Source organism: Hyperoodon ampullatus (assembly GCF_949752795.1).
Source record: "Hyperoodon ampullatus genome assembly, chromosome: 11".
NCBI lineage: Eukaryota > Metazoa > Chordata > Mammalia > Artiodactyla > Ziphiidae > Hyperoodon > Hyperoodon ampullatus.
The window spans coordinates 72,884,911-72,910,067 of NC_136924.1; the positions used below are offsets into that span (position 1 = coordinate 72,884,911).

General features: G+C 38.3%; 1 protein-coding gene across 1 annotated transcript in view; it reads right to left on the bottom strand.

Moving 5' to 3' along the window:
- PTPRR (protein tyrosine phosphatase receptor type R) overlaps positions 1-25,157 on the bottom strand; it is a gene marked incomplete at its 3' end in the record, with an annotated part of 278,404 nt that overhangs the window by 242,599 nt on the left and 10,648 nt on the right. Inside the window, exon 2 of the mRNA XM_079715195.1 lies at positions 4,752-5,050. Within this exon, the coding sequence (XP_079571321.1) occupies positions 4,752-5,050 (299 nt within the window). The remainder of the gene's footprint in view (positions 1-4,751; positions 5,051-25,157) is intronic.

A 25,157-nucleotide genomic window follows, 5' to 3' on the forward strand; every position in this document is an offset into this window, starting at 1 on the left:
CATGGCAGAGATTTTTCTCTCAGGCTTTTATATTCATTCCTTCCAGGAACTTGGGTCTAGTGTCCCAGGACTGCATTGGAACACATCAGAGTCACATCCTACATTGCAGTAGACTTGTGTCTTATATCCATGTAGTATTTTGGACTTGGTATTTACTATATGGCCCCGAATACCATTGACACATAATAATTCATAATTTTCCCAAAGCCTGCATTTGCTTCCCATGTTCTGTGAGTTTGCCCACCACAAGCAACTCACTTAGCCTATGTACTAATGTAGCTTTTCTGGTCCCCACCACATAAGAAGTCACTATCAAGAAGTATACAGGTTACAGTGGTTTTCACAAATTTGAAACATTCTTGGGATAAAATATCCTGGGTCCAACGGATTGCCCTAAATCACAGTCCTCATAGGCAAATAGTCTGGGTGTTAGGACACAGCCCAGGTACCTTAATTTTCTCCTGTGTCAGAGTGAATCTGCTGCCTTTTGGGGCCACTGTCAGAGAGTTTAGAGTATGACTTTAGTCACCCATGTTTTTGTACAAGAATCATATTCTTGAGGCCAAGTTGTAAGCTGTCATATCCTCATTATTTCTTGAAGGGGCTATCATGTCTTAGTAAAAACTGCAGTCTAGATCTCTGCTTTAGTATACGTTTAGCTGCTATCTGAGGTCTATTCTGCCTTTGGTTGTTAATAGTGTCCCAGTTTTTATTCAGGTAACCTCCCCTCTCATAAACAGATTATGGGTTTTTAGGGATGCTCTCGGGGTGAGGCATATGGTTTAGGTTTGAAATAATTTGCCTTATTTTATCACCTGGCCACAAACTGTTCAGGGATGAAGTAAGTAATTAACTTAAATTGGTCTATAGGGATGCTCAGGATATTACCGACAGTTGTGAAAGACTCATTCTTTCCCACTGAATATGAACCTCCAAGGATAAAACTCCAGGAGTTTCAGGAAACCATGATAAGATGAAAAAAGACAGAATCAGTCTGAGAATAAAGTCACTCCATGGAAAGCAGAGATGGGAGATTGATCCTGGCCAATTATTTGAGCACTCGATCAAACTATACCTAAAGCTAGATATACTACAGAAGTGTTGTTATTTGAACCATGAAATGTTCTTTAGTTCTGATTGGGTTCTTGTCACTTGCTACAAAATATTCTTAACCATTAAGCCTTCCCTGACATGGAAGAATTCCAGGGGTAGTTATACAGCTTAAACTCACCTTTTGGGACATTCACTATACTAATACAAAATTATGATTAAACTAATTTGTCTATTAAAAACAATTATTTATCCACATCACATAACACACTAAATGCTACAAAATTTATTTACTGTAGCAAAGAAATAAGAAGGCAAGACTTTCAAAGCCCTTCAGATCACATCTAGGAATTACCTGTTTACCTGCAAGATGAAACTCAAAAACTTGGTCAACAGCAGAACCAAGTTGAGGAGAGGCATAAACCAGAGCTCAGGATGTAACTGAAACACAGAGTTATCCAGAGCTTTTGGCCTTAATGGTCTTTGAAATCAACCACTTGATAAAAATCTTTGCAAAGAATGTTTTGTGTCAAAAAACAAGAGAATGTCTGTCTGGGTGACGGTCTGGGTGAGTGGTGAGCAAGACAAGAAGCTTCAGGATTCTAGGAATCTCACAGCGACCATCTCAGGCTCTTGGAGACTCCCCATCATCTTCTCATGTGCTCACAGAAGTCTTCCCACTGCCCCCAAAACTGCCACTATATCTTCTCTTCTCTCCTCCTTTCTCCTTCTCCCTCTCTTCCCTCCTTCCCTCCCTCCATCCCTCCATTCCTTCCTCTCCTGTCCCCTTCCCTTTCCCCTTCCCTTCCCTCCCCTCCCATCCTTCTCCTCCCCTTTCCTTCCTCATCCTCCTCCTCTTCTTCCACCTTTCCTCCTATTCCTTCCCTTTATTTTCCTTCCTTCAAGGAAAGGAGTAATCCATAATCTCCCCATCCTTTATATTCCAAAGCCTACTTATTCCCCAGTTCTCTCATACTTTGCCCAAGCTAAAATGTTCTTCACCCAGCAACCTATGCTGAACTTGCTGAACTGGAAAAGCCTGCATCTGCTTCCACTCTACCATTTTCCTTCACACCTCGGGGTTCCCTCCTTCCTAAAGTGGTAGACTTGTGGCCTGATGTATATTGATGGAATTCTCAGCACACATTTGGTTAAAGCCATTTTTTTTTCTCTTACCACAGCCTTGACCTTGAGGACATTTCATATTCCCTGTATATTGCATTTGTACAAAAATCTTAGTAACAGCTTCTTAATTGAACCTCTGGAACATAATTAGAATGTTTTGGGATAAACATTCTAATTGTGCTGTCCTCTCCTTGGAATAAATAAACTGCATATTTTCCTGACTCTAAAAGAAAGAAGATAAAGGAAAAATTCATTTGTGGACAAATGTTCTCATGAAATGCTTTGTGCCAGAAATTGGGAATCAGGAAAGGAGGAGGGATACATGCATCTTTCATGTTCCTGTTAAATTTTTAATTTTAAAACTCATGGCTTTGATGATGTCAGAAACAAGTGAGAGAGAAAGAAACAAGTGATCTCTCCTCTGAGCTAGGAAGATTTAAAAGTTATGTACTTGTATATTTTGGAAGTTGGGAGTGGCTTTTTACTCTGGCTAAAAGAAAAAATCACAATAATTTCCCCAAATCAGGAAATGAATACTCATTAATACTGCTCATTTTGGTATAAATTAAGCCAAAAAATAATTCTTTGGTACCACAAGAATTCTTTTGGTACCACAAGAATTCTTTTGGTACCATATATTACACACACACACACATAGCAAACACATATCAATTACTCCACCAAAATCATTTAGCAGCTGAAATATCTCCCTTTCATCATGTATGTTCCATTCCTAAATCTCTTTTCTGTAAAGCATGAACATTCAAACCCGCTGATACTTGGTTAAATGTTGAGTAAGCTGAAAATTATTGATTTATTTAAAAATAACTCCACTTCCCTGGTTTTCCTACTAAATCACCATGTGCATAAGTAATGTAAGTGGATTACAGGAAACATTAGCACTAGCAATGGTTGTTGCAAGCCACCAGCGCCATGGCACCATTAGAGACTAGATCAAGAGAGGTTAGGGAAGGCTAATGCCACAGAATCGCCCATTGCCTTCATGTCATCATCACCCAAAAGAAAAAGCACAGCTTCTTCATGAATCTCCAAACCACAAATGAGCTAAAAGTGAAATGACCTGCCAGAGTTCCTCACTGATGCCTTTTATTCTCCATAATATTAAATTAACTAGACAGTACATGACATTATAAGATAGAACAAACCTCTTGATCCATAATTCACAGCAACTTTAAGAGTTGATGATATGGGTGGATGATGGTCACTAGAGGAAATATCTCTCCTGAGCCTGAGCATTAGCACACGCATATCCATATACAGCGACATTATTAACATCATTTGTCTTCACTCAATAGACAGAGTGCATGGCTTTCACCTTCAGAACATCTGTTACTCATGTAAATGCAGAAAATTTGTTCAAGTATTTCAGGAGGCCAAATGACCCACATATTTTCTCATAACAAGAGCTCATCTTATGTTCTCTATTTATGATTTTTATTGGCTTACCAACATTTCTCCCCAGACATTTCCCAAGCAAAACTAGAGACTCCATTTCACTTGTGGATGCCCCAAATGATGGGTATTTCTAGATACCCCGAATGATGGCCGGATCATAATAAATATTGAATGGATGCTAGTTGAAAACATCAATGAATGGATCTTTGATTCTCAATACTAAGTGTCCTATATGTAGTAGATAAAAAAAATAAAGAAAAGGTAAAAAGCTTATTAATTTTAATTACATTAGGTTTATAGAGAGGTTGCCAAAATGCAAACATGGTTTCATGGAATCATCTTGCCTTAAAAGTCAACATATTTGGTTATGGTTGGGGGCAGAAATGCAATTAACAACCATTTAGCTACTGACTTGTAGTTTTAATGTGGATCCTCCTATTGTAATTTTAAACTCGAGAGGGACTATAGTCCAAACAGTGTGTCAACCTTAGCATGTGTTTAAACTATGATACTTCCACAAATTGGGAACCTCTGGCCTGGTTACATACCCTAAGAATACAAAAATGGACCCATTACATCACCTTGATTAATAAAAGGTGATGCTTGTTCAGTGATATTAGGAATATTATCCATCAATTACTTCCAAACCATCTTATCTATTCCAGTTATAGAAAACTCTCCTCCCTGTACATCACTCTCTCCCTTTCAGGGTCTTTTCATTTCTTGTAACTTGAGTCAAGTGACCAGAAGATCTTTAATAAGTACCATGTATTTACATAAACTGAGACTCAGGCCTATCTGCTTAAAACAGATTATCATAGAAGTCAGGAGGCTTCATACAGGATATGATTCAACATAACTGTAAGGACTTCCTGAAACAATTTTTTGTTCAAATTATTAAACACCTACTATGCACCTTGCATTGTGCTGTGTAGAGAAGATACAGACAAGGTTTCTTATTTTATGGGCTTACGTTCAAGAGGAAGCCAACAGATAATAATCAAGTAACAAAAAAGAAATACCAGAGAATAAGAAGTGCTATGGTAAATAGTCATTGAGATCCAATGATAACTATTCACCATTAGGTTTTGTTTGTTTGTTTTAAAGTATCAACCACAGAGGAAACCATCAGATGAGCATCAGTTAAATGCAATACTTACCACCACAATCACATTTGCTGCTGGGATTGGAAGGTTTTCCACTTCAAGGTCTTGACCAGCCATGGCCAGCAGATTGAGAGATGGGTCATATGCAGGTCTAGGAAACGCTGAGTTAACAATTTGGTGGCGTTTGCTTATTTGAGCTTTAGAAGAGGAATGGTAGCTATGTTTCTGTATCTTTTGTGGAGCTATATCCAGGCTCTTCTCAATGTCTTGTGAATGGTGATAAATAAAAGCTGGCTTCCCACTCTTCTTCTGATGAATTGCCAAAAAGTGATCATTATTTCTTGAAAGGCACCCTGAAAGGGGGAAGAAACAGAAACAAAAATCAAAGACCTTATTCAGTAAGTTGAATAGAATATCTGATAAAGAGAATTACTGGTTCTTAGGAAGCTTTAAGGCTTGTGAAGGATTTAAATCAGTTCATCTCCATTTTGTCCCTGCTCCATTATCCCCAACAAAGAGAACACACTTGGTGGTATGGAGGCATCTCAGAGACTTTGGGTGGACAGAAGTGGGTATAGTTGAAAAAGTTCTATTTAAAAGATATTGTAATGCCTCTTTTAGTTAGGAATTTCCTCCTTTATCTAAGCTCATGGTCGTAATACCCCGTTGAGCATCTCTTCTTGGATGTCCTAACTGTTCCTCAAATGACAACCATTTATATCATATTCAAGCTTTCTTCCCTTTAATCAATAGCATTTCACACAATTCTTATTTTATACTTCTTTTATCCTACTTATAATCAATGTGCAATTTTTAAGATACTTATAGACTATTTTAAGCTGACTAAGGGCAGGAATCTGAGTATATGCATTGTGGTAGCAACTTCCAGTTGTGTAATGATATCCATTCTCTCCTTCTTACTTAGTAATATGGTCATCTAGATAAAGTAGTACATGCTCCTTTATTTCTTCTGTTAGGTAAATATCCACTAACTTGAATAACTTTTTCCTATTTGTCATTGGCCACAGGAGGAAACAGATAACATACACATGTGAGTCAAAAGTATATCACTAGGTCAAACACCAATTAGAAAAGTAAATTTAAGACCTTCTGTATAAGATGATAAGCAGATTGAATAGATCACAACATAGTAATGCCACCCACACTGTCCTAGCAACCCTAGGCACCACAGATTTTCCCTGGGTATGCCTATGGCAATAATAGCTGTACAAGTGCTGTCCTTAGACGATTACTTCCCTCCTTTTATAAGAATTCTGGGGTGCCTGAATATTTATAGTAGAGGAATTGCTAGTTTTTACAGCTTTTTCCATCCATCGAGCCTCTGTGACCAGTATATATTTCTAGCACCTTCAGCAATCCTGTCTTACCAGTATGCTGTCAAATTTCACTTAGAGATAGGAAGACAGGTTATTTTTTCAGTCAGCTCAAGTGCTTTCACCATGATGTAATAGTTTGGAAATCATTGGGTCCCAGGGACTTTAGGCTTTTACAGCATTCAAATAACAAATACATTTCACGTGAATTCTGAGATAGTCATATTGGGTTGGCCAAAAAGTTTGTTCGGGCTTTTCCTTAAGGTGTTACAGAAAACCTGAACGAAATTTTTGGCCAACCCAAGAGAAACTAGTCCTCATGTCTTCAATCCTGAGCACGCTGAATTGACTGTAACTTAAAAAAGAAAAAAAAATCAAGCCACCATAATTTGCCAAAGATGATGATTGGACAGTGTGACCTTGAAATGACTGTAAACTTTGTTTCTCTGAATGAAATAAGAATTCCTCAGATTTGGTAATGACATTGTCATTAGGAACATATGTAAATGAATATGGTCCTTCACTGTTAATATTCTTGCAGTTTTATTAATGGAGAATAGTGTTAAAATATTTTAGATGTATATTAACTTTCTGACCACAAATGTTTGTTTAGTATTTTACTAGAAGTAATTCACTAAATGATACTATAGTGTCCTACAGCATTTCTATACTACAGGTGAAGTTTCCTCTCTCCCCTATTAAAGGACTGAGTCTGACATTGTGAAGAGTAGCAATGACATGGTCATCTTGGGGTTAAGAAATAGAGCACACATATTATTTTTATCCTAGTTGACTTTTTAAATACTCCTCATTTAAACATGGTCTCTTGTTTCAGGAAAGGCATACTGCATACTTGAATGAATTTGGGTGTTTCACCTGAGGGAATGGCTCTTCTACCAAAAAGAGGAATCTATAACATTCAGTAGCATGGCAACTGTATCTAACATGATAGTGCTATCAAAATAGTCATGTTAATAAAAATTAACATGCAAAAAGTGCTTGCAAGATTCGGAAAACCAAAAAAACCCATAGTGGGGGATGGCGAAGAATTTCACTAGGAAAGAGAAGCAGCTCAGAAGGTCAGAGAATGCAGATTTATGAGGAAGGGAAAAATGAATGGAGAACTGAGAAAATTACACAGTTATCTTCAACCTTTCTTTTTATATGATGTCAATCACAGAAAACCTTTTCAGAGCCACCTTATGTAAATAGAATAGGTGAGTCCAACTAACAAATGTCTCTTGTGCTAAAATTGGCCTACAGGGAAAGGTAAAAAAATCTAATTTTAAGTGCAGTTGAAACACAACTAAAATTTCCCAGCCCTATCCAGTCGTATACGTGAAAGGACTTAGTCCTGCTTTGTCCTTGAGTAATGAGAACCAAGATGGCAGCACAATATTAGGAACCCCACCATAGCTATTAGGTAAGAAAAAGTTTTCCAAAGTGTTGTGCTTAGATCCCTACATCAGAATTATCTAGGATATTAAGATGCAGATTCACAGATCTTAGCCTAGAACTACCATAGCAGATCTCTGGATATGTAGCCTACAAATCTGGATTTCTAATTGAAATTTTCTCACATTCCAACCCTGAAGTTGAGGACCACCAAGCTAGTATCTGGAATAAGTTTTATTTTTTCTGTCTTCAAACATTACCCCTCTATCATCACCTCCTTCACTTTGACATTATAAATATACTCAAGTAAACATTCTGGAAATGTTAAGATTGAGATGTCTATTAAATATCAAAGTGGAGATGTTGAATTAGAAATTTAATAAATGTTTAGTTCATGGTTGGAGAGAGAGAGAGATTTGTGTCATCCAATACAGATAAAATTTAAAGTCAAGTGACTGGAGATTGATTGAGAAGAGAAGAGTATATAGGACAGAACTCCTGGTAGAATTACAATATTTAGTGTCAAGGAGCTGAATGAAATGGAGCCAGCAAAGATAAATGAGAAGGAATGGTAGTAAAGTAGGAGGAAAACCAAGAAATTGTAGTTCATAGAAGATTAAGAAAAAAAATGTTTTAGAACCTGTATGCATTATAAGGTCTTAGACAGAAGCAACTGAAAAATCAATCTTATAGTGATGTCTCTAGAAACTAGAACATAAATGGAATTTCCATGTGTTTCCATGCAAGCTAAGTCACACTGAAGACACACTCATAGACTTAAAAAATTACAAGGCACATGGTGACTATTGCCATGAGAGATGGTCAGAAGATGGAGAAGTAGGAAGATTCTTATCTAAGAAAGAATAAATAAAAGAGAAAAATAAGGGGGCCTTCAAAATAAGTTAATTAAAACATCCAAAGAGATAAAGAGAAAAATAAGAATAAGGGATTTGAGGAAAAGAGAACAGGCATGTTTCAATCCAAGTGGAAATCATAGAAATGAAAAATATCATAATTGATGAAATGCAATATATGGGTTAGACAGTAGACTAGACACCACTGAATAGAGAATTGGTAAGTTGGAAAAGTTTTGGTAATAATTCAGAAAGCAGCACAGAGAAATTAAGAGAGGAGATAAGAAAAAGAAGGTAAGAGATTGTAGTGGACTCTTCAGATGGGACTCTAAGATCCATACCTACTGGCATTCATGCCCATTGAGAGTGAGCAAGATCTTGCTCTTGACTTACTTCTAACCAACAGGTGATGGGATGTCATTTAGCATTCCTGCTAAAAAAGATGTGACTTCTGTGTTGCTGGGAAATGCCAGCTGACTTTGATGAAGCAAGTTGCCATGTTGGAGTGGTCCATGTGAAGAAGGAGGCTTCTAGCCAAAATCCAGGGAAGAACTGAGGCTCTCAGTTGTAACAACGACTGAGGAACTGAATCCTGCCAGCTATTATGTAAATGAGCTTGGAAGCAAGTCTTTTCTCAGTTGAGTCTTCTCCTAGGAGCCTAGTGCAGGCCAACACTTTAACTGAAGTCTTACGAGACACCTTGAAGCAGAAGTCTCAGTTAAGTCACGGCCAGATTTCTGACTCACAGAAGCTGAGAAATAATAAATATATATTGTTTTAATCTGATAAATTTTAGGGCAATTTGTCATGCAGCAACAGGACACTAATGCAGAAAGACTGAGTGATACTGAGGATAACATGATAGGTTGTAAAATACCTTTAATAGCATTGAAGATATGAAGCATTAGAAAAATTGAACATTTTACAAGATTTAGGGAGAGAAGTGATATTATAAAATTTATATTTCTCAAAAACTACTCTGGCTATACAAGAAAATGGATTGGGAGGAAGCAAGACTAAGTGCAAAGGTACCAGGTATAATACTTTAGATGACAGGAGAATAGCCCAGACAAGGTGGCAGTAGAGGGACAAAGCAGAGACAAATTCCAGAAGTGTTAAGACATAGGAATTGATCAAAAAAAGGGGGGGAATAAATTCAGTTATTGAGTTAATGTTGTAGGAAGGAACCAACAGTAGATATTTAAGGATAATTCTATTTCTAGTCAGCAACCCAATGTATGGAGGTGCCCTTTACTGAGACAGAGAAATGTGATTCTGTGGTGCCTACAATATAAAGAAGCAGAAACATCTAGAAAGCAATTATGTCTATGTGGAACTCAGAAGAAAGTTCTGGACTAGAGATAAATACTTAAAAACCATAACCATAGTAATGGAAAACTGAGTGCTTGAGTGATGAGACTGCCTTGTGGAATGAGAAGAATTATGAGTCTGCAGCAAAGACCCAGAGGAGACCACATTTAAGGAGCAGCTGGAGGATGAAGAAGAAAAATTAGAGATTGTGGAAGTATGGAAGCCATGGGAAGAGTATACCAAGGATCTGTGATTGTCAGTGTCCAGTGTCACTGACAGTCTGAGACTTCAAACAAGACAACCCTGAACACTTACATAGGATTTACTGATTTAAAATTCATCAGTGGACAGCTGAGCCTGGATATTCAGAGGACCAGATTCAACATGGAAAAGGTTTGGGGACAGCATTCTCAAAGCACAAAGCAAAGCACCCTCCCTGTTGAGTCCTTGAACAAAAGTAAAATAATTTTAAAGGGTTTAAAAGGGTATGAAAGATTCTGAGTCTGGGTAAGGTGGAGCAAACACACTCCGCCTTGTTGCTTACATTAAACAGAGCTATAAAACCTGAACAAAATGCATAAAACAGCTATTTGAGAACTCTGGAAAGTAAACAGTAGCAGAGGGATTGGGGATGAAGAACAGAATTCAAAATTCCACAACATCAGCAGTAAGTTTACCATCTCCCCCTGCCCCCAGTATCCTCTAGCCAACCCATAGTGGACACCAAAGTGCAGACAAAGACATCTCCAGAAGAAAATAAATACAACACCATAATTTGTGGGATGCAGTTGAAGCAGTGCTTAGAGGAAAATTTATAGCATAAATGCTTATATTAGAATCTAAGCTTCCACTTTAAGAAATGAGGGAAAAAAAGAGCAAAATAAATGTAAAGTATACAGAAGAAAGAAATTAAAAAGTTAAAAGCAGAAATAATTACATTGAAAATAGGAAAACAATAGAGAAAATCAATGAGACAAAAGCTGATTCTTTGAAAAACATCAATAAATTGATAAAACTCTAGCAAGATTGACAAAGAAATACAGAAGACACAAATTACCAAAATCAGATGAAAGAAAATCACTAAATACCCAGTAGACATGAAAAGGGTAATAGGAGAATACTATGTACAATCCTTTGCATATACATTCAACAATTTAGATGAAATGACCAATTCCTCAATACCCACAAACTAAAGAAACTCACCCAAGATGAAATATGTGACCTGAATTGTCCTAAAATTATAAAAGAAATAGAATTCCTACTTAAATTTGTTTTCTGAAAAAGAAATCTTCAGGATCAAATAGTTTCACTGGTAAATTTAAACATTTAAAGAAAAAATTAACTTCAATTCCAAACAACCTCTCCCAGAAAATAGAAGAGAAGGGCACACTCCCCAAATCATTTATGAGGCCAAAATTACTCTGATAACAAAACAAGAAAAAGTCAGTACCAAAAAAAAAAATAAAAAACCAAACTATAGACTAATTTCACTCATGAATACAGATGCAAAACTCCTTAAGAAAGTATTAGCAAACTGAATGAAGAAATATAAAGGATAATACACCATAACCAAGTAAGGCTTATTCTGGGAATGTAAGGCTGCTTCAATATTTGAAAACCAATCAATGTAATCCATCATATTGACAGTCTAACAAAGGAAAATCACATCATACCAATTAATGCAGAAAAAGCATTTGACAAAATTCACATCAACGCATAGTAAAAAAGTTAAGCAAACTAGAAATAGCAGGGAACTTCTTCAACCTTGTAAAAGGCACCTGCACAAAACCCCACAGTTAACATTAGGTTTAATGGTGAAAGGCTGAATGTTTCCTTCTCTTAAGATAGAGGACAAGGCAAGTATGATACTCTTAAAACTTCTATACAATGCTGTACTGAATGAAAGTCCTAGTTACTGCCATAAAACAAAGAAAAGAAGTAAAAGGCATACATATTGGACAAGAAGAAACAAAATTGTTCTATTTGCAGATAGCATGATTGTCTCTGTATAAAATCCTAAGGAACTCATCAAAATTTTTGTAGATCAGGTGAGTTTAGCAAGTTAATAGAATATAATGTCAACCTATGAAAATCAATGGCATTTTCTAAGCTAGCAATGTACAATTCAAAACTGAAATTTAAACAAATCTACAACAGTTGCAAAAAATAAAATATTTAGGTATAATTCTAACAAAACATGTACAGGATATATATACTGAAAACTACAAAATGCTGAGGAAGTAAAACAAGAAGACCTGAATAAATAGAAAGACATACTGTGCTCATGAATTGGAAGACTCTGCATAATGAGGATGTTAATTATCCCCATTACAATGAAAATTCAAGCAGAATTATATATATAATATACATAATTATATACAATATGTATTATATATAATTTTATATGTATATAATTATATATATATAAGAGGGAGATTGATTCTAAAATAGAATAGCTGAAACAATTTTTAAAATGAAGAATAAAGGTGGCAGAATAATACTGCCCAATTCTGACTTACTGTAAAGCTAATAGTAAGTAATCAGTAACCAATATAGTGTGGTATTAGAAAAGGAAGAGGTACATAAATCAATGGAACAAAATAGAGTTCAAAAATAGATCCTGAAAAAAAGTCATCATTTGATTTTTGACAAAGATGCAAAAACAATAAAAGATAGTCTTTTCAAAATGATATTGGAACTATAGGACAACTGTTCACAACAAAATGAATCTTTACACAAAATGAATCTTTGAGTTCATACAAAAATGAACTCAAAAAGGATCACAGATTTAAACTTATAATGTATGACTATATTTTAGTAGAAAATATAGGAGAAAATTTCTATAACTAGGGTTAGGCAAAGAGTTCTTAGATACGACACCAAAATCACAATCCATAAGGGAAAACATTGATAAATTGGACTGCAGCAAAATAAAAAAGTTTTGCTCTGTGAAAGACACTGATAAGAGAATAAAACAGCAAGCTACGCAGTGGGAGACAATTGCAAATCACATATCCAACAAAGGACTAATAATGAGAAAAAATAAAGAACTCGAAAAACTCAACAAACAAGAAAACAAACCAATTATTTTTTTAAAATGGGCTAAAGATTTGAACAGACACATTATTAAAGATACATGAATGGGGCTTCCCTGGTGGCGCAGTGGTTGAGAGTCCGCCTGCTGATGCAGGGGACATGGGTTCGTGCCCCGGTCCAGGAAGATCCCACATGCCGTGGAGTGGCTGGGCCCGTGAGGCATGGCCGCTGAGCCTGCGCATCCGGAGCCTGTGCTCCGCAACGGGAGAGGCCACAGCAGTGAGAGGCCCGCGTACCGCAAAAAAAAAAAAAAAAAAAAGATACATGAATGGCAAATAGGCACATGAATATTTGCCCAGTAAGGAAATGCATATTAACACTGTGACATGATACCACCACATACCTCTTAGAATTGCTAAAATGAAAAATACTAACAATACTCAGTAAACAAATTTTTGTAGCAGCGTATTCATAGCTGCTCTCAAATGGAAACAACTTAATTGTCCTTCAATGGATGAATGGAAAACAAACATATATCTAGATAATGGAATATTGCTCATCAATTTAAAAAAATGAACTATTGATGCTCAAAACAACTTGGATGAATCCCAAAGGCATTAGGCTGAGTAAAGGAAGACAGTTGCAAAAAGTCTCATGATTCCATTTATAGAACATTCTTGAAAAGAAAAAAATCTAGTGATGGAGGAAAGATGAATGGTTATTAGGGTTTATCAGTTGAGGAGCAGGGAGATTGCATTAAGGAGTTTTTTGGGGCGATTGAACTTTTCTGTATTGTGATTACATGAATCTATATATGTGCTAAAATTCATAGAACTATATACACCAAAAAAGTCTATAGATTATGCTTTGTTATGTTTTGTAAGCTACTTTTTTCATTCAAATCTGTATCAAAACATCTTTTTTCATCACTAAATAGAAATCTATCTCATTAACAAATGATTGATAAATGTATAGAAAGTAGTTTCAGTGTCTGTATGTAGGAGAAAGCTAGATGTAATTGGATCGAAGATCAAGTGGGAGATAAATGAGAAACAACACATATGACAACTTTTGCAACCAGCTTGGGTGTGATACGACAATCACATTGTGTTATCAGGAAGGGCAGGGGGGTTGAGGGATTTTTTTTCAAGATAAAAGAGATCTGAGTACATTCAATCCTTAAAGGGAAGGAGCTAGTTGAGAAGCAGTGGTTGAAAATATAGGAGAAAGCAGATGGGTAATCTGCAGACTGAGCTCCCCTAGAAGATTTGAGGAGGTGGGATCCAGAGCACAGGCAAGGGGATGAGGTTTGGATGGCAGGGAGGTATTTCTTCCATTATAATATGGGGATAAGGGAGAGGCGGGAAAATGAAGGATGTTAATGGGTTTGGTGTTGGAAGTTGAGCAAGTTTTCTTCTGATGGCTTCTATCTTCTCTGTGCAGAAGGGAATGAATCATAAGAGAGAGGACGAGTTAAGAAGGACTGGAGGTTCCAGGAGAATGGAGAAGGATTGAAACAGTTCTTGTAAAGAATGAGAGAGAAAGTTGATATGAGATGTATAGTAGGATTCCTCATCTTCACTGAGAGCTCAGTGACAATTTTCTCCACTTCTAAGGGACAGAGCATCTCTCACAGAATGTTTAGTGAAGAGCTTGTCAAAGATACTTATCTGCATTTAAAATAAAAGTACGCTTATCATAGGAGGAACATTTACATGAGAATAACCAGTTTTGATGTCCATAAAATTCCACAATTGAAATTTCATTCTGGATATGACCTTGATAATCTGTGAAGAGATCTTCAACAAAGGAAAGAGAAATGTATAAAATTACAATGTTAAATTTGAGTACATTATGATTCATTATTTCAAATTCAATGTTGGTAATTCCTAGATGCACAAGGTAGAATGGCCTTGCATACACCCTCTCAGAATAAATCCTTGTATTGCAGGTGTTTAAATCAGTGTCAGTGACTTGTGAAAGGAACACAAGGATGAAACAGTGGTCACCAAAGAGACTTGAAAAAGTGAACAATCAAAAAAGGGCAACTGGGCTTCCCTGGTGGTGCAGTGGTTGAGAGTCCGCCTGCTGATGCAGGGGACACGGGTTCGTGCCCCGGTCCGGGAAGATCCCACATGCCGCGGAGTGGCTAGGCCCGTGAGCCGTGGCCGCTGAGCCTGCATGTCCGGAGCCTGTGCTCCACAATGGGAGAGGCCACAACAGTGAGAGGCCCGCGTACCGCAAAACAAAAAACAAAAAACAAAAAAAACCAAAAAAAAAAAAAAAACCCTACTCTTCCAGTTATTCTATAATTCTATTAGTAATCCTAACCCGTGAGGTCACCACGGCACTAATCTCCAGTTAGAAGCGCCCACAGTACCAACACTGAATCTTCCTGGTGAACACTATAGCCGTCCCAAGATGTGACAACTGAGGTCTGTTAGAATAACCTCCCAGGTATAACATGTGCTCACTCCTACTAATCTTAATAGCAAATTATATCAGTGTTTTGAAAGACTCCACTATGGCTCTGTCTGTATATAAAGCTAAGTTTGTAAAATTCAGTTTGTGTGTCTTAGTTATGTTCTTACAACATACGTTATAGGTATGTATGCATATATTTATATGTGTACACATTTGTCTTGTATCCTGATACCAAACAACCAATTTGACAGAAAAAAAGTACATCTTCAGACCAGTAATTCTGTAATAAAAAGTAAAATAAAATAAAATGTGTTTCTAAAAGATAACAAATACAAAATTTAATTGAATTTAATTGAATCATAATTATATTTATGAAAATTGTAAACAATCATGGGCCCTCCAAAAAAGAGCTTGTTATTGAAAGAACACCTCCTTCCAGAAATGTTTTTCCTAAAATCTAGTCTATGCACTGGTCTCTAGGATGTGAAAATATAATCCCGTGAGGAAGCTCTGCGTCTTCTTCTGATACTATTTAAATGCTTCACATGTTTGGCCAGTGATGTATCTAGTATATCTAAAATAAAAATAAGAAACGAACACCAAAGTAACTAGTCTTATTTTTATAGAGCTGCCTCTATTCTTCTCCAAGTAGGAAAGGCCCTGAATCCTACAAGAATAAGGAATGATTTTAATTAAGGCATCTTGTAAACTCTTCCTGCATGTTCTTTGATATAAACACTCCTTCACATTTCTTCAAATATTCCATTAGAAAATGTGGCTCCTACGCCCACTTACAGCCCACTGTAACTACTCTGGGTGACCCTCAATTGTTCCTATTTATCTCTTCCATCCAAAGTTGAGCTGCACAGTGGAGAACTCTATCTGGGAGTCACAGAATGGAAAAATCTGTGTCTGCCATGCGCTGGTGGCAAAATTACAATGAAAGGGTTTCATTTTTCCTGGGTTTTGCCCAGCTTTAATAGCATTATATTTCATCTGATATATGTATTATAGAGTGAAACATAATACAATTAGGACAGCACCCTTTGGGGCAGTGTGACTAGACATAAGTCATAAAGAAGAAATGGGTTAAGACCACTGGCCTCGGACGCTGCTGAGTGAGACTTATGTTGGCTCAGACAAAAGCAGTCAGATGCGCCCCAGTTCCTGAAGAACTGAGTTGGAGGATGCCTGGAGGAGAGGTTGACAGGAGTGAATGCTACTACCTCTTAAACTTCACAGCCATTAAGAGAAGATCTTTGTCAAGATATGCCCTCTGGGGAAATGCAGAAGTGAGGAAAAATGATCATATGGTTAGAAAGCTGAGAAACACTAGCCTTTGCAGAAATCATAGGAATTGCATTCCAAATGCACTTACTGAATGATGAAGCACCAAGTACATTTGTAAAATCTAATGTTATGCCTCATTGTTATGCAGTTAAAATATTACTATTTACAAATAGTTACAGGAATTATAAAATATTACCATCATTTTTATAGTAGAGTTCTACAGATGACTTAAAAGCCTGACTCCACTGCAGGATAAAGAAAAAGAAATATTTATTTTAAGAATAATTATCGTAGTAGATTAGGAATTATATTAAAATATAGCAAAATGAATATTAGAACATATAACAAATTATAATATTGTCATAGCAATGATACTACAGAGACATAAAGGCCCGAATATTAGGGCAAGAGGAGGGTGAGGAAGGAGGTCTACAGTGGCCACTTGAAGAGATCCCTGACCTAGTATCCTTTGCCTGCATTTAGGGATTTGAGGGGCATTTGGTGGGCCCTTCAGGTCAACACTTCTACTCCATCCTGCCCTAGTCCCTTCATCCATCACTTGAAATTAATGCCACTGGTCTAAGGTACTGCTTTCTCATGGGTCTTTGGAAAAAATGAACATTGGCTAGGGAAAGACCATCCAATTAACAGCTATTTTTATCAGGAGTAGATCAGTGTGTCACATCTCTTTTAAAATACAGCTCGTTGAGGAGAGACCTCTCCTGCAATGGGAAGCAAGAACTACAGATTTTAATCGGGATGGAGAGGAAGGAGAAAGTAGGAGGTTGAGGTTCAGCCTGAGCACAAGGCTCCAGAGGGTGAATGTCAAGACATCAAGGGTAGGGGTGGGCGGTTGCCAGCAGTGGGGGCTGATTGCAGGCTGAAGTATGGGAGACCGGAGGCATCTCTGCTTCAGGCACAGGGCAGGACTGGCCTGGAGGCATGGACTCTGCACCCACTGAGAATTTATGGTCAACTCAGCAGAATTTAACCCTAGGGAAGGGAGGATGCCTGATCCCCAGAATGCATGTGTGGAAACTCTGATTTCATGAAGCCTATACCCTACCCTGCCACACACACACCAAAGGTATGTGGACAGGGCTCTCAAAGTGCAGTATGCAAACCATACAATGCACAGGGTTTTCAAGGTGTTCGTGGACATGGAGAGGGTTCAGCATTAGAAGTGGGGTATTTGGACTCCTGATGGATGTTGTGAGTTCAGATAGTTTGTAGAGTGAGACAGCAGAAGGGATGATACTAGAAATCCTACCCAAACCCTTAGACTAAGAGATACTTTACCAGGAACAGGGTTGCCCATGATTGCAGTGCCTCTGGTGGCTATAGGATTTTTTTCTCTTAGATTCTCCACTTTGGAAAACAGCATTTATTTCCTCCAACACAAACTTGCTAATTATAAGCATTTTTTAATTTATAAGGCAAAGGTTCTACAAGGATTTTTTTGAATGGAGGCATGAAAATCAGATTTTCATGGCAGGCAGTCTTCACAAAAGAAGGCTTTAGAGTGATTTTCTTTTTAGTGGGCTGATAGTCAATGAGCATATTTTTTCCTTTTCAAGTATGGAACCTGAAATATAGGACCAATGAAAGTTTTCACATGCTAATATGATAATTCTTACAACTACTAGCCATTGACTGTATGCAGTGTTCCAGCCCCCATGCTGTGGGCCCTTAGGAATTAGCTCTTTAAATCCTTAAACACTTTACGAGGTAGTTACTATGTTATTAGCCTTTTTTTTCTGGTAAAAAAAGGGGCGCAAAGAGAATTTAAATAGTAAACAGCAGAGATGGGATTCAAGCCCAGGCAGTCAGATTCTAGAACTTTTTTATTTTTACTATGCTACATGACTTAGAGTGTATTTTTGCTGTTTCTGTAGTACAAGCATGTCATTTCAAACAAACTTTCAATCCTAAAGGATGAGATGATTATCTTATATAAGGCACTTGGGATAGAGTGTAGCACGTCATAGGGACTTAGGAAATAGTCCTTTGTATTTTCCTTCTTTTCTTATAAGGAAATCTATTTGTTTCTTCCCTATAAAATATAATGTTTATCTTGATAGAAGACCCTTTTATTATATTTTCATAGCTTCAGTTAATGTCCAGATTTAGGAATTACAGAGAGATTTGGGGGAGAGGTGAACTGGGATGGGGGAAGGATGTCAAACTATTTTATTGAGGGGCTTGGTGGGGGGTATTGAGGAAGGGCTGGGAGAATGAGATCTGACGTCTTAGGCTTGGCCAGGCTCTCTCCAGCCTCTCAGTGGCCAAAAGCAATAGGTGGATGTTTTGGAGCTTCACAGTCCATCACAAACCTGCACATTTAGTAAGGCTCACGCCAAAGGTAGAGGAAAACTATGCAGATAAGATCAAATTGAAGAAATGATTTGAATCCAGAATCTCTCTCGGGCATGCATGCTTCTCCAGCATTGGCTCAAACACAAAAAGAATGAGAAATTGCTCCAAGATACTAGTTGACCATTTAGCATCTGACCTCTCCCACCCCTAGTCAAATAATACCTAACACTTACATGGCACTTACTAAGACAGCACAGTTTATTTTACATTACATTATCCTGTTTAACACACAACAACCCTACAGTTGTATAGTACCTGATCTCCATTTTAAAAAGAGGAAATTGAGACTTGGAAAGATTAAGTTGGCCTAAGTTACAGAGATAGTAAGTGATCATGCCTGGATTTGAGCCGGACCACAATATACATGCTCTTAACTACTACCTTATTCTGCTAAAAGTCATCTAAAAATATGGCGTTTTCTCCTTTATTTCAATTTTCTTCTTACTTCTCTGCTTATGCTATTTCATTTTCTTCCAGGGAGAATAAAAACACTGTCTTGAATCAACAAGACCAAGAAGGTGAACTACTGTAACTTAAAACCACACCTTTATATTGACGGATTGATGCCCTTTCAAACTAACTCATCATGATGTTTGGCATACTTTGTATTCAGCATCTTTCCCAGGTAAGTGAAAGTAACCCCAGTGATGGGAGCTGACTCTGTGCAGTATAGGCATTGCTTCATGTACCCTCTAGTCTTCATCTGGAACTGGATCATTACTGCAGTGAAATAGCTGTAGAGTCTTATTCTATACATGTTGCTGTACAGGCCAGTAAATCACTGTGAGACACTCTTACTCTGGGCTCATTTATTGATCTTTTCCAAAGAATCAGTAGTTTAGGGCTGTCTTAAGCCATTCTGCACATTTAAGTCAGCAAATGTACATTGCTTCAGGTCTGAACTAAGACAAAAAATAGGGAACCGGAGGAAGATGGCGGAAGAGTAAGACGCGGAGATCACCTTCCTCCCCACAGATACATCAGAAATTCATCTACACGTGGAACAACTCCAACAGAACACCTACTGAACGCTGACAGAAGACCTCAGACCCCCCAAAAGGCAAGAAACTCCCCACATACCTGGGTAGGTCAAAAGAAAAAAAGAATAAACAGAGACGATAGGATATGGACGGGACCTGCACCAGTGGGAGGGAGCCGTGAAGGAGGGAAGGTTTCTACACACTACAAGCCCCTTCGCGAGCGGAGACTGCAGGTGGCGGAGGGGGAAAGCTTCGGAGTAGCGGAGGAGAGCACAGCAACAGGGGTGCGGAGGGCAAAGCGGAGAGATTTTGGCACAGAGGATCGGTGCCCTCAGGCACACACCAGCCCGAGAGGCTTGTCTGCTCGCCGCCGGGGCGGGTGGGGCTGGGAGCTGAGGCTCGGATATCGGCTTTCAGTCGGAGCGCAGGGAGAGGACTGGGGCTGGCGGCAGGAAGAGACCCTGAAGGGGTTAGTGCTAGCCCGGAGGGAGTCCGGGGAAAGGGTCTGGAGCTACCGGAGAGGCAAGAGACTTTTTTCCCTTTTGTTGCCTGGTGCGCGAGGAGAGGGCATTCCCCTCCCTCCCCTCTGCCTGAGTGAGCCAGAGCCCCCGAATCAGCGGCTCCTTTAAACCCGTCCTGTCTGAGCGGAAGAACGGACGCCCTCCGGCGACCTATGCGCAGAGGCGGGGCCAGGTCCAAGGCTGAGACCCGGGAGCTGTGAGAGTAGAGACAGGGAAATCTCTCTGTGCAGCCTCGGAGGCAGTGGATTAAAGCTCCACGGTCCATTTGATGTGCCCTGCGTCTGTGGAGTGTATGAATGGACAGCGAATCATCCCAAATTTAGGAAGTGGACTTTGAGGACAAGATTTAAGACTTTCCCCCCTTTTTACAACGAATTATCCCAAATTAAGGAGGTGGACTTAGCAAGGTTTCAGACTTCTCGCCCTTTTCCTCTTTTTACAACGAATTATCCCAAATCGAGGAGGTGGACTTGGAGAGCAAGATTTTTGATTTTTCCCCCTGCTCTCTTTTTGTGAATGTGTATGTGTAATCTTCTGTGTAAGAGTCTCTCTGTATAGCTTTGCTTCCACCATATGTCCCAGGGTTCTATCGGTCCGTGTTTTTTTTTTCAATAATTACTTTTTAATTTTAATAACGCTACTATATTTCATACTTTATTCTATTTTACTTTACCTGCTCTTTCTTTTTTTCCGACCTTCCCTTCCTCCCTCCCTCCCTCCGCTCCTCCTTTCCTTCTTTCCTTTTCTTTCCTCCCTCCCTCCCTCCCACCCTTCTTCTTTCCACTTTCTTTTTCTTTCCTTCCTCCCTCCCTCCCTCCTGTCTTTCTTTCTTTCTTTCCTTCCTCCCACCCTCCCTTCTTCCATTCACTCTTCCTTTTGCTTTCATTCCTCCCTCCCTCCCTCCTTTCTTTCCTTCTTTCTTTCCATCCTTCCTCCCTCCCTCCCTCCCTCCTTTCTTTCTTTCTTCCTTCCTTCCTTTCTTCCCTTCTTCCTTTCTTTCCCTCTCTCTTTCTTTCTTCTACTAATTCTTTCTTTCTACTTTTTCTCACTGTTATTCTGAGCCGGGTGGATGAAAGGCTCTTGGTGCTGCAGCCAGGAGTCAGTGCTGTGCCTCTGAAGTGGGAGAGCCAACCTCAGGACACGGGTCCACAAGAGACCTCCCAGCTCCACATAATATCAAGCAGCGAAAATCTCCCAGGGATCTCCATCTCAACACCAGCACCCAGCTTCAGTCAACGACCAGCAAGCTACAGTGCTGGTCACCCTATGCCAAGCAACTAGCAAGGCAGGAACACAACCCCACCCATTAGCAGAGAGGCTACCTAGAAACATAATAAGGCCACAGGCACCCCAAAACACACCACCAGACGTGGACCTGTCCACCAGAAAGACAAGATCGAGCCTCAACCACCAGAACACAGGCATTAATCCCCCCCACCAGGAAGCCTACACAACCTACTGAAACAACCTTAGCCACGGGGGACAGATACCAAAAACAACAGGAACTACGAATCTGTAGCCTGCAAAAAGGAGACCCCAAACACAGTAACATAAGCAAAATGAGAAAGCAGAAAAACACACAGCAGGTGAAGGAGCAAGATAAAAACCTACCAGACCTAACAAATGAAGAGGTAATAGGCAGTCTATCTGAAAAAGAATTCAGAATAATGATAGTAAAGATGATCCAAAATCTTGGAAATAGGATAGACAAAATGCAAGAAACAGTTAACAAGGACCTAGAAGAACTAAAGATGAATCAAGCATCGATTAAAAACACAATAAATGAAATGAAAAATACTCTAGATGGGATCAATAGCAGAATAACTGAGGCAGAAGAACGGATAAGTGAGGTGGAAGATAAAATAGTGGAAATAACTGATGCAGAGCAAAATAAAGAAAAAAGAATGAAAAGAATAGAGGACAGTCTCAGAGACCTCTGGGACAACATTAAACGCACCAACATTCGAATTATAGGGGTTCCAGAAGAAGATGAGAAAAAGAAAGGGACTGAGAAAATATTTGAAGAGATTATAGTTGAAAACTTCCCTAATATGGGAAAGGAAATAGTTAATCAAGTCCAGGAGGCACAGAGAGTCCCATACAGAATAAATCCAAGGAGAAATACGCCAAGACACATATTAATCAAACTGTCAAAAATTAAACACAAAGAAATCATATTAAAAGCAGCAAGGGAAAAACAACAAATAACACACAAGGGAATCCCCATCAGGTTAACAGCTGATCTCTCAGCAGAAACTCTACAAGCCAGAAGGGAGTGGCAGGACATAATTAAAGTGATGAAGGAGAGAAACCTGCAACCAAGATTACTCTACCCAGCAAGGATCTCATTCAGATTTGATGGAGAAATTAAAACCTTTACAGACAAGCAAAAGCTGAGAGAGTTCAGCACCACCAAACCAGCTTTACAACAAATGCTAAAGGAACTTCTCTAGGCAAGAAACACAACAGAAGGAATATACCTACAATAACGAACCCTAACCAATTAAGGAAATGGGAATAGAAACATACATATCGATAATTACCTTAAATGTAAATGGACTAAATGCTCCCACCAAAAGACACAGAGTGGCTGAATGGATACAAAAACAAGACCCATATATATGCTGTCTACAAGAGACCCACTTCAGACCTAGAGACACATACAGATTGAAAGTAAGGGGATGGAAAAAGATATTCCATGCAAATGGAAATCAAAAGAAAGCTGGAGTAGCAATTCTTATATCAGACAAAATAGACTTTAAAATAAAGACTATTAGAAGAGACAAAGAAGGACACTACATAACGATAAAGGGATCGATCCAAGAAGAAGATATAACAATTGTAAATATTTATGCACCCAACAGAGGAGCACCTCAATACATAAGGCAAATACTAACAGCCATAAAAGGGGAAATCGACAGTAACACAATCATAGTAGGGGACTTTAACACCCCACTTTCACCAATGGACAGATCATCCAAAATGAAAATAAATAAGGAAACACAAGCTTTAAATGATACATTAAACAAGATGGACTTAGTTGATATTTATAGGACATTCCATCCAAAAACAACAGAATACACATTTTTCTCAAGTGCTCATGGAACATTCTCCAGGATAGATCATATTTTGGGTCACAAATCAAGCCTTGGTAAATTTAAGAAAATTGAAATTGTATCAAGTATCTTTTCCGACCACAATGCTATGAGACTAGACATCAATTACAGGAAAAGATCTGTAAAAAATACAAACACATGGAGGCTAAACAATACACTACTCAATAACGAAGTGATCACTGAAGAAATCAAAGAGGAAATTAAAAAATACCTAGAAACAAATGACAATGGAGACACAACCACCCAAAACCTATGAGACGCAGCAAAAGCAGTTCTAAGGGGGAAGTTTATAGCAATACAATCCCACCTTAAGAAACAGGAAACAACTCGAGTAAACAACCTGACCCTGCACCTAAAGCAATTAGAGAAAGAAGATCAAAAAACCCCCAAAGTTAGCAGAAGGAAAGAAATCATAAAGATCAGATCAGAAATAAATGAAAAAGAATTGAAGGAAACAATAGCAAAGATCAACCAAACTAAAAGCTGGTTCTTTGAGAAGATAAACAAAATTGACAAACCATTAGCCAGACTCATCAAGAAAAGAAGGGAGAAGACTCAAATCAATAGAATTAGAAATGAAAAAGGAGAAGTAACAACTGACACTGCAGAAATACAAAAGATCATGAGAGATTACTACAAGCAACTCTATGCCAATAAAATGGACAACCTGGAAGAAATGGACAAATTCTTAGAAATGCACAACCTACCAAGACTGACTCAGGAAGAAATAGAAAATATGAATAGACCAATCACAAGCACTGAAATTGAAACTGTGATTAAAAATCTTCCATCAAACAAAAGCCCAGGACCAGATGGCTTCACAGGCGAATTCTATCAAACATTTAGAGAAGAGCTAACACCCATCCTTCTCAAACTCTTCCAAACAATATCAGAGGAAGGAACACTCCCAAGCTCATTCTACGAGGCCACCATCACCTTGATACCAAAACCAGGCAAGGATGTCACAAAGAAAGAAAACTACAGGCCAATATCACTGATGAAGATAGATGCAAAAATCCTCAACAAAATACTAGCAAACAGAATCCAACAGCACATTAAAAGGATCATACACCATGATCAAGTGGGGTTTATTCCAGGAATGCAAGGATTCTTCAATATACGCAAATCAATCAATGTGATACACCATATTAACAAGTTGAAGGAGAAAAACCATATGATCATCTCAATAGATGCAGCGAAAGCTTTCGACAAAATTCAACACCCATTTATGATAAAAACCCTGCAGAAAGTAGGCATAGAGGGAACTTTCCTCAACATAATAAAGGCCATATATGACAAACCCACAGCCAACATTGTCCTCAATGGTGAAAAACTGAAACCATTTCCACTAAGATCAGGAACAAGACAAGGCTGCCCACTCTCACCACTCTTATTCAACCTAGTTTTGGAAGTTTTAGCCACAGCAATCAGAGAAGAAAAGGAAATAAAAGGAATCCAAATTGGAAAAGAAGAAGTAAAGCTGTCACTGTTTGCAGATGACATGATACTATACATAGAGAATCCTAAAGATGCTACCGAAAAACTACTAGAGCTAATCAATGAATTTGGTAAAGTAGCAGGATACAAAATTAATGCACAGAAATCTCTGGCATTCCTGTACACTAATGATGAAAAATCTGAAAATGAAATCAAGAAAACACTCCCATTTACCATTGCAACAAAAAGAATAAAATATCTAGGAATAAACCTACCTAAGGAGACAAAAGACCTGTATGCAGAAAATTATAAGACACTGATGAAAGAAATTAAAGAGGATACAAATAGATGGAGAGATATACCATGCTCCTGGATTGGAAGAATCA